Genomic DNA, 10,558 nt, shown 5'->3' on the forward strand with positions numbered 1-10,558 from the left:
TGCATGCATGGTAATGGCATATCAAAAGTCCTTATGAAATTGTAGATGAAAAACGCTGTTGGGCACACATCTTGTCTTTTCTTTCAAGATCAGAAAGCAATTATTTGTTTGAATTATTTTATATTCATATAAAGTTTTCACAGATGTCATAAAAATTAAAATTACACACTAAAGTTTTAAGAGCACCAGCACATACACATGGAGACGGTTTTTGCTATTGAAAAAAGATTTCCAGATTATCTATATGTATGAATATATACCCACATATATATATACACACACACTCAGACACACACACACATACACACACACCCAAGAAAGCCAAGCTTCTTTTTTTTGTCTTGCAACAAACACATAAAGCCCTGAAATTAGTGATTAATAAAGGAACAGCTACTGCAACTATAAACACAGTATCATTTTGGAAGCTGCAACAGAAAAAATATGCCACTTGCAATCATGAGGAATGGCTATGTTTACCTTCTTGGTTATCTTACTGATTCATAAGGTAATTATAAGAGATAGGACACACACTCTCACACACGCACACACACACACACTATATATATATACACACACACATATATATATGTATATCTATATATATCTATATATCTATATATATATATGCAGGCAGGCCAAGAAGACAATGTGTTTCTGAATATCACTTTGTTAATCGGGAGCTCCTACAAAAGTTCCGACATCACCCATTATCAGTTACTTTATTCCTTTAACAAATTTTGACTTAGGTCTTAGCAAAAGCAAACACAGGGGCATATCATTTGTAGTTGCAGACTGCGAACTCATCTGAAACCAATGCAAGCATTTTTACAGTGTGGCTTTCATAGCCAAGATTACCATGATGTTTACAGTTCTACTAGATTATCTGATAGTAGTCTGAATGATGAAAGAACAGGATACTGATGCATACAAGATATAACTATTAACCTTATTCATTATTTTTTAAATACTTGTAGCGAAAACTATTTGAATTAAGCTCATAGAATCCTGAAAAGCAAGACAACCGATGGCAAATAACAACTGCCCCAGACACAATACTAGAAAACTAAGGAACTTATTTTTGAATGCACAATTGGTAACAAATCTGAAGATAATACGCTAAATTCACAAGAATAGCACAGAATCGACTGTTCTTTTGTATTTTTTTCTTTTCTGTTTGTTTTTAAATTTTTTTGTTTTTAAGTTACACCTGATCACAAAATCCAGAATATTTCTGTTCACACCAGCTTGTTTCAGTTTAGTATATTTCTTTCTGTCTACATTTATACTTACTGATAAATTCACTGTGATCAGGAAAACAAGTCAGGCATATTAAATACATATTAAGGAGTACATATTTTCCTATTTAGTATACAAAGTACTTCATAAATATGAATTATGTTACAAAAATAGCTTTGGGTGCGCTCACACAGTAAGCACTCTGCTTATTTTGGACAACCTTGAAGGATTGTGGGTGTTTCACGTAACTGAGAACAAACTCTAGTGTTAGTTTAATTTGAGCCATGTTTAATTCTGATAAACGTCACATATTTCTTCAGATCATCACAAATGCTATCTAACTCACGTTGATTTTTTCTTTTAGATTTTTATGTATAGACAGGTAATGCTTAAAGTGTTCAAATTTATTTTATAGTTATGTAATGTATGTTATATTTTAAACAAGTATTTGCACAAATTAACATTATAAATCCAGCGGTTTCAAGATGCAGGCCATAAAGGTTACCAATTTACAAATACTATCGAGTGTTCTCTCTTTGCATGCTTTTTTTTTTTTTTTTTTTTTTTTTTTTTACTTTTCAGATAATCTTTACACGGAGTTGTTACAATGCCACAAATCAAAAGGATTATTCCAGTTCCACCAACTTAATCTACGTGCAAGATAAAGGACCCAGCTGGTACAGGTGTACCAGTTTTCTTGAGTTTGCTTTACAAAGCACAAAGAGACGAAGGTTTTGCATTGGGGTACAAAACAGATTTGCCTCTTGAGGTTAAATTCAGTATTATGTGTATAAAGCATCCCTTTGGCAATAGAGTTTGCAGTATCCCCACAGGACTCCACAGTATAGGTTTTATGTAGTAAAATCTATTAAACAAATTCTCTTCTACTTGACACATCTTTGCAGCTACAGTTAATGAGACACCCTTGGAAACACCTGCCTCCATGCCTATTGATAATATAGTATTTGGAAGTTAGAAGTCAACAAAAGGCACTTTCATCATTAAATAAATGTCCTCTGTATGAAGTAAGATTACATGACCTAGATCTTGTTCAAAGCTGTTTGCTCCTCAAGGACCTGTAGGTAGTCAGGGGAACTCTGCAGTTTCGCCTTCAGTTCAAAATACTCACTCTTCCTTTGTTCCACAACAATTTTACTGTGGTTGCCACCTATCAGTGACTTCTTATTTTTTTTGTCTGGTTGTTTTTCTGGATAGCGGATCTCAAAGCCACTGACACCTATGCTATTATACTCCTTTTTGCTTTCAAGAAAATTCTGAATAAACACATTGGAATCCCTGCTAGGGAATAATTCATCCAGCTCATCAATTGTGCTCAGTCTCTTCCTGGTATCTACATGTAATAAATCTTTCTCCTTGTCGGCCACATTTCTCATAACAACTTTCTGTCCTGGAGGATCTGAAAACATGAACCCAGTTTCTGACTCTTTCAAGCCACAAGTGTGGCTCTTGCTCATCTGTTCTATAGTTTGTGGAATGAAAGCTTCTGTGCTCAGTCCATCTTTTTTATTGGTTTTGTGGTCATGCTTCCTTAGCTGCAGCTGCATGGAGCCACAGTCAGGATTCCCCAGGCCTTCGTGCTTCACTGTGGGTTTCTTGTTGCGTCGCAGGACAAAAACAAGAAGGCAAAAAGCAACAAACACCGTTAAAATGAGGACCACTAAGATACTTAAGATTAAAATAGACAGAGGCACTGGCCCACCAGGAGGACTTCGAATGGGACCCAAAGGAGTGGTGAATGTAATGGCAGGTGCAGGGCTTGTGAATGGTGCAGACGGCTTATTTAAAAGTTTGGGACATAAGATTTCATTTTTGAGGGACTTCAGTTCAATGTTGGCAAACTGAACAGGCGTCTCACATTTCAGTTCTTTCACAACAATCCCGTCGCTCAACTTCTCCACCCACAGCTTTAATGCCACCAAGTCACAAGTACAGTCCCATGGGTTGCCCTCCAAGTCAATCTGTGTAAGAGATTGCAACTGATCAAGGACCCCACTGACAGGCAGGTACATGAATTTGTTGTTCCTCAGGTTCAGTCTAGCTAAGGGTGCTCCGGAAAAGATGTAAACAGGCAGGCTCTTTAGGAGATTATTGTTTAAGTACAGTAACTGCAAGTTTGGCATGGAGTCAAAGGTGCCTGCTGAGATTTCCTTAATCAAATTGTATTCCAAATACAGATACTGCAGGTTATGAAGACCTGAAAATATTTCAGGATAGAGTCTTTCAATTTGATTGCCATTGAGATATAGCCTGCGTAAATTAGTGAGATTGTGAAATACGTCTCCCTTAATCACTGTAATTTGATTGCTGCCTAAATGAAGCAAATCCAGTCCTTCAAAGTCAGTGAAGTCTGATACATCCACATCCTTGATGCTATTGCCATTGACGTGCAGCTTCTTCGCATTTAAAGGTTTCGGTATCAGTTCAGACATAGACTGTATATTTTTCTCTTGGCAGTTCACACTTAGTCCCAAATCTGAAGGGTGTGTTTTGCAGAAGCAAGGTGCCGGGCAAGGTGTTAGAGGAGGCACCCTTGTTTGGTAAGACACAATCTGACTGAGATTGCGGTTGGAGAGGGCTTTGCCTGCAACGATTCCAGAGATCTTGGAAGGATTTGTTGTTTTTGGTGGTTTAGTTACTAATCTGTGTAAAGATGTTTGGGTAGTGTGACCATTGGGAGTGGTGTAGCCATTTTCCAGCTGAGATGGAGGCAGGATGCGCACATCAAAATCACTGCCGGTGCCCATGGGACACAGTTCTTGTTTGTTGGTTTCTTTTAAAAGCCTTCCATATAAGTCACTGGGAGTTTCACAGATAGCTTCTCCTATGTAAATGTTATATGGCATGTTCTCCAGCCAAGCTTTTAAGGGCAATAAATCACAGCTACAGTTCCAAGGGTTATCTTCCAGTTGCAATTCAACGACACGGCCAATGTGTTCCAGAACCCCGATATAAGGGAGCTTCTGGATTCTGTTCCCTCGTATATCCAGATGGGTCAAAGATGCGAATCGGAAAATATTATCAGGAAGGAATGAAATCAGATTGTCATTAAGAATGAGAACTTTCAGTTTGTGGAGCTTATTGAAGGCTCCTCGTTCAATATACTTGATTAAATTGTAGTCAGCCTGGAGATACTCCAAGTTCTCTATGCCAAGGAAAGTGTCAGCTCGGAGAATCTTTAATTCATTGTTGTTCAAGTGCAACTGCTTTAATGCACTGAGCCCAAGAAAGGCTCCTCCCTCAATGTTCTGCAGTTTATTATTCCCCAGATGCAGGGAGACTGCATGTGAAAAATTCAAGAATGTATTTGGATACAGAATATTTAAAAAATTATTTTGGAAATTGAGGTGATAAAAATTAGACCAAGGTGGTTTCAGCTGATTTGGTCTGTAGACTGAAACCTTCTCACAGTTGACATAGAGCACATTCTCAACTGACACACAGGAACACACATTGCAAATTTCCACCGATATGTCAGAATCTGCATTTGTCGAAGAAATCAGGGCTGACAAAATCAGAAACAGCCAAAGAAACATCTTCTTGCAATCAGCAAACAACTGTATGCTTCTGAATAAAGAGAAATAATCTAAAAAATAAAAAGAAAACATTTTTTCAATGGTCATTACTTGAAAAATTACTTGTATTTAAATCATACCATAGTGAACACATGGCTATAATTACCAGAGTTGTATTTTTAAGGCAATCAAACCTCCAAATAGTCTCACTCAGTCAACAATAATAACCACTAAAACTGCCATACATTTTATTTTCCATACCTGTGGTTTATACCAAATTCACATGTGCAGAACACACAACTAACAATAGGAAAATATATTATCAATCATGCTTAAATCTTTCTTACAATCTGAAAATATTTTTTCCACGTGGACCGTCAAACTCTGCCCTTGAACACAGGCCTTAAGCTTCCTACTTGCACTTCAAATGACCGAGACCATCAAGTATGCCATCGAGTTTGTACCACAAAGCCATTTTGATTAGTGGATATTTATTCTCTAAGCTTCAGCTAGATAGAGAGGCTGAATTAAAAAAAAAAAAAAACAAAAACATTAGAGCCCAGAGTTCACTGGAGGATGGAAATGGGAGGATTGGGCTGCTGTAGCGGGGACTGTTAAAAGACTAAGGAACAGTGACCTGGGAAGAGATTTGCTTGTGCTGTAGCCCCATAGGTAAGTTCATTGCTGTCAATCGGTTTACTCCTGTACACTGCTGCCTTCAAAGACACAGATGACGCTGTGCGGTTCTAGAAAAACAACTGAGTAAGGGATGGCCAAATTTTATTTTCTGGTAAATAAACAGTCTCTAATTTCTGTCAGTCATCTCCCAAAGAGGGAGCAAAAAGCCTTTTGTCTTTGAGCCTCTGAAAGCAGCAGAGTAACCTGCTTACTCCTGCATTGCTTAGCTGATCTCCAGGCAGTCTTTCCACTTTGAGAACTGGCTCTCTTGCCTCCCTGGCCCTCTCCCACATCTTTATTTACCATTTTGAACCCAGGTCCGACTGATCCTCGGCTTAACTGCTTTATCTCTTTCACTTTGACCACAGACTGCAACTGCTGAGGAAGAGGAGTTCACACAACACAATCTCTGAGTAGCTTTTTCTACAGCACCAAATATGTTCAGTACAGCACATTTTTCGTCCTAAAATCATCAGTTCCAAACACCCACCCGCCCTTCCTAATATTACCACCCCATGTCCCTGACTATAAACGCATAAAGAATCACTTGTTGGTAGAGTTTAATGCTTAGCAAAATAACTCATCGTATTCAGGTCCTTAAATACCGCATATATACACAAACATACACGATGCTTCCTGGAAAAGATTAAACAACACAAGCAGAGTGCATTTTATTGATACTATTTTAGCAATATTAGTCTTTTCCATTGTGAATGGGAAGCTGGGTGCAATTTCAATATCGTTACCTCCAAATATTAATTAAATACATAAAATACCCAGGAACACACAACAAGGAAGTGATGCAAAGAAAGAAGTGTCGCACAGAAACTCCTTTGTTTATTTTACCCACGAGGAATCAGCTAGTGGTAAAACCGAACATGTCTCAAGGTAGACAATCCATTAGCCATGACCCAGGAGGATTTGCATTTTAAGTAGTTTGGTTCAGAATACAGCCAGCACTGCTGAGATGCTATTTGGCTGCCATATAGACGTGCATTTCCCCTATTCACCATGAGAGCATGATTGGCATTGCAAAAAGAAGTCATAATTCTTAACTATGACATCACCTAAAGCAACTTTCATTGTAAAATCAAAATTTCACTTGATATTTTTTGCCTTGTTATGAATGTGGTTTTCAACAGCTATTTTGGTTCAGTTGAGTCATTTCTTGTTACTAAACCACCACCCCACCCACCTCAAAACAAAGAAACCCAAAAGCAACCAAACTAAAATCCAAACGCAGAAAAAAAAAAATCCTTATAATCCGAATTCAGTACAAAAACAAGAACCAGGAATCTCACATAAGGAGCTGCCCTCCTCCTGGTGATTGCTACTTTAAGTAGCAAGGGGGGAAAAGGCACTAGTACGAGCCAGGAAGTTCCCAAATGCAGCTCTTGTGAAACAGAGGAAGCCACAAGCAGCTGGAGGGGCAGGCAAGAGAGAGAAAGAGTCCAGTTGGTCCACCAAGGAGAGAGGAAAAGAGGTACTGAAAGGGCAAGAGACCATGGAAATGTGGAGAAAGGAAGAAAAAGAACTCGGAGAAGGGAGCTACAAAGAGGGTAAAGGGAGCACTGAATGTATGCGAAGAAAGCCTCACACTCGCGTGGTACCACTGAAACATGCACATTTAAACATCAAGGGAAAAACGCAAAAAAGAAAAGAAAAAGCCCACAAAGTACCAGCTGGGTACCAAGAGCCTTCTCTGTGGCTGCCGGGAGCTGTCCGTCTCCCTCTCGGTCTCTCCGTCTTCCTCTCGGTGCCCTGAAAGACCCTTGGCTCTCACGACCGGCCAGGACTGAACAAACCTAGCCCTACCAAAAACAAATCCTGCATCCACCGGAGTGCAGCGCCTGGCACTCCGCGACTGGGAGGAGAGAAGCGGCCTGAGGGGGGCAGAACACTGATGGGCTGCAGGGCGGTGGGCCGAGGTGGCTCCCGGAGAGCTCACTCGGGAAACCCCGCTGGCCCGCCTAAGGCTCGGATGGAGGTGGAAGAGGTTCGCGGAGAGACCCGGCCATTGCCGCCCGGGTGCGCTACCTCGGGCGGGCGGCGAGGAGGCTGGAGGGGCTGCTGGCGCGTACCGCAATGTTTTGCCGCATCCCTGTTCCCGGAGCCGGCGCTCAGCCCCCTCCGCGTCAGGGGCCCAAGCAGCAGCCTGGCGGTCCGTGTAGCGGAGGCGGGGTACCGCGCGGGATGTCGCGGGGGCCTTCAGTCCCGCCGCTCACACATTTCTCCGCGCGCTCCCGTCCCACAAGGGGCAGCTGCCGGAGTTTCAGTGGACCTCTCTAGACCCAGGCGTGCGGTGGGTGAGGAGGAAGAGAGGCCAGATCAGGCCGCCTCGAAGACGTTGGCACTAGGGAGTCACTGACCTGCTTGCCACGGGCAGAGTGACCCTGTGGTTTTGTGGCTGCGAGCGGCGGCCCAGGCTCCCCCTTGCCTGTTCTCCCTCCCTGGCCAGCTACAAAAATCCTGCTCTCACCATGCCAGAAATCAGCTCAACATTTAGGCACCTTGCGAAGTCGCGCTGGCAGCGCTCGCCTGGCTTTGCAGAGCTTTTAGAGTTACCCACCGGCTCTTCCTCTGGTATTCCTAGTCTTGCCGAGCGCTAGCAATCTCCGACCAACCCGCGGGCCACTGCCCCGAGCCTCAGATCCACGTCTGCGGAAAGTGGCTGCGAGTGGGGTGCAAAAATAAAGCCCAACCCAGCCCAGCGGCCCGACAGCCGGAGCCACCCGAGACCTGTACAGCTTGCCCCGCCGCCCTGGCCGCTTGGGGTATGGTGGGGGGGGGGCGGGCAGCGATGCCAAGGACACCCGGATCCTTTCCGGTCCTCAGCGGCATGAGACCGCGTCGCAGGCACGCAAGTGGGAGGTGGAGGGCAGGATTAGCCACCTCGGCCACTTTGGCCACTCAACCGGCCCCAAACCAACAGGACCCAAACTAAAAATAATAAGCTACCTGCCCCCTCGGCGCGCGTGCGCGCGCGCGAGATCTCTCTCTCCCTCTCTCTCTGTCTCTCTCTCTCTCTCTCTCTCTGTCTCTCTCTGTCTCTCTCTCTCACACACACACACACACACACGCACGCACACGCGCTACTGAGCTGAGCGGGGAAGAGGCAGCACGCGTGTCGGTGCAGCTTGTGCAGCCCCCGCTGAAAATTCACCCACCTCTAGAGCCCAGCGTCTGGTGCAGGGCCCGCGGCGCCGTGACCTGCGCTGCTGTTTCCACGATGGTATCTATGTGATTCCGGACAGAGCTCCTCCGCGCCCGCTCGCCCGTCAAACCCACGGAGCAGCCCCAGCAGGCGAGCAGGCGGGCAGGCGGGCAGGCGGGCAGGCGGGCAGGCGGGCAGCGGCGCGCGCGCGCACCCGAGCAGACACCGCGCGCGCACCCAGCGCCTAGCACACGGGCTGCACCTTTACATACACGCGCTGAATCCCCGCCCCCGCTCTCCACCACCCCCCCCCCACCCCGCACACAAGCAGTCCTTCCTCCCAACACTCGACCACTTTGACCCCCTCACATTCCTGAGCTCCTACCCCCGTCCCCCATCCAGACATGCCCATTTGATTCCTCTTCTACCCACACACCCAGAAAGACAGCGCGCTTTCCTCCCGGCATCCGCCCCCTCTTTTTGCCTAAAACATTCCCTAGGGAGGAGCGACCCCTTTCCTCAGGCGTGGAGACCCCAGTCCTCTAACAAGGGCGCACTCGCCTCCATCCCCCCCACCACATACACACACACTCGAGCCCTTTTCTTCTCTTCCAGTCCCCTAATAACGAAGGAACACACACACACACACACACACACACACACACGGGGCATTCCTTTGAGAGAGCAACCAAGAAGCCAGGAAAAGCCAAAGAAACACTGGAGAGCCTTGGGGGAGGGGAGCCGAGGGAGATCGATAGGGTCGTCGAGTCTACGCGGAATTGAATAATTACAGGATGGAGGGGAATGAGTCAACAACAATGACATTCAAATGCAACAATCATACTTGGATTTTGTATCACGGGTACGGTACCTTTGGCTAATAGTCACCCCGCAGAACGGAGGGCTCCTGGAATACTTCTCCGTAGCGGTCGATCCTGGAAGGAGCCTTCTTGGGAACCGATTTCCTAGGATCCAGTAGTATTCGCACTCCCCCTACCTGTCTGCGCGTAAGGGGCCAGGGGCTTTAAGGCGAAAGTGTGAGGCTTTAGCCTAAAGTGAGACTATTTAGCCGGGTTAGAAGGAGACGGGTTAATTATCCGCACCTTAGAACTCCGTGGGCCTTTGGTGCAGAATGGGTTAAGCCGGATGATCTTGGAGCTGGGGGTGGGGATAGGGGATAGGGGATAGGGGTTGAGGAAAGAGAGGCGTGGGACTGGGAGAGATGCCGCACTTGCGACCAAAAGAAAAAAAAAAAAAATCTACTTTGGCTACTGAGCATGCCCAGTTCCCAGCTCAAGCCCTATAAGGGAGGCATTGTGTGCGTTCCACTTCTCCGGGCTTTGGTGGTGACCGGGAGGGGAGTTTGATTGGGGAAGGGGGTGGTAGTTGGGAGACATTAGGGAAAGGGGGTTGGAGAACAAGGTTTGAAGCTTTGGGACTGCTCAGGAGGGACTGTGAAGAGAGAAAGGGAAGGGACCCACGGAGTACCTTCGGGAGACGGGGAGAAGGAGAGGAAATGGACTAAGAAAAGTCACTTCAGTCGCCCCTCATTGTCTATACCAAAGAGGCTTTAGCAGCTGAATCTGAAATATCCAGTGGCTGCAAATCCAACGTGTGGATTGTCTAGGCCCCTTCTTCTACCCATTTGTTGGTGCTTCCACAAGAGATAAGAAATATTCTGAGGAAGGGCCAATGTTCAAACCAGTTTCATGCAAATTGATGATTTCGTTAATAAGCTTGTTAAGAAAATAAATAAACCTGGGGGAGGGGAGCAGAGGAGTTGGCTATCATGTATGTATTTCAGATACCTGGCTTTCCTAAACAAAAGGCATAAACATTGGATGTGCTCCCATCCCCCAACCTTGCTGTTTTTTGTAGGAGCTTGGCTAAGAAAAACAACTCTCTCTCTCTTCGTGTCTGTGGGAATAAACTAGCTTTAGGTAAGTAGAGCTAAGTT

At 45.0% G+C, this 10,558-nt stretch overlaps 1 protein-coding gene across 2 annotated transcripts; it reads right to left on the reverse strand.

Moving 5' to 3' along the window:
• Positions 1 to 1,780: 1,780 nt before the first annotated feature.
• On the reverse strand, positions 1,781 to 9,840 carry SLITRK4 (SLIT and NTRK like family member 4). Of its 2 annotated transcripts, none has more exons than XM_016944338.4 (2): positions 9,473 to 9,840; positions 1,781 to 4,840 (listed from the first exon to the last, which is right to left on the reverse strand). In XM_016944338.4, exon 2 carries the CDS (start codon positions 4,788 to 4,790, stop codon positions 2,277 to 2,279), a length of 2,514 nt encoding a protein of 837 aa, XP_016799827.1. In that variant the 5' UTR covers positions 4,791 to 4,840; positions 9,473 to 9,840; the 3' UTR covers positions 1,781 to 2,276. The 2 variants fall into 2 exon arrangements, with proteins under 2 accessions (XP_016799827.1, XP_016799828.1); XM_016944339.4 differs by lacking the exon at positions 9,473 to 9,840 and adding an exon at positions 8,615 to 8,855.
• Positions 9,841 to 10,558: the final 718 nt, after the last annotated feature.

Source organism: Pan troglodytes, chromosome X, assembly GCF_028858775.2.
Source record: "Pan troglodytes isolate AG18354 chromosome X, NHGRI_mPanTro3-v2.0_pri, whole genome shotgun sequence".
Classification (NCBI taxonomy): Eukaryota; Metazoa; Chordata; class Mammalia; order Primates; family Hominidae; genus Pan; species Pan troglodytes.

Excerpts from the sequence above, each read along its gene's own strand:
- SLITRK4 (XM_016944338.4), bottom strand. The coding sequence starts at position 4,790 with ATGTTTCTTTGGCTGTTTCTGATTTTGTCAGCCCTGATTTCTTCGACA.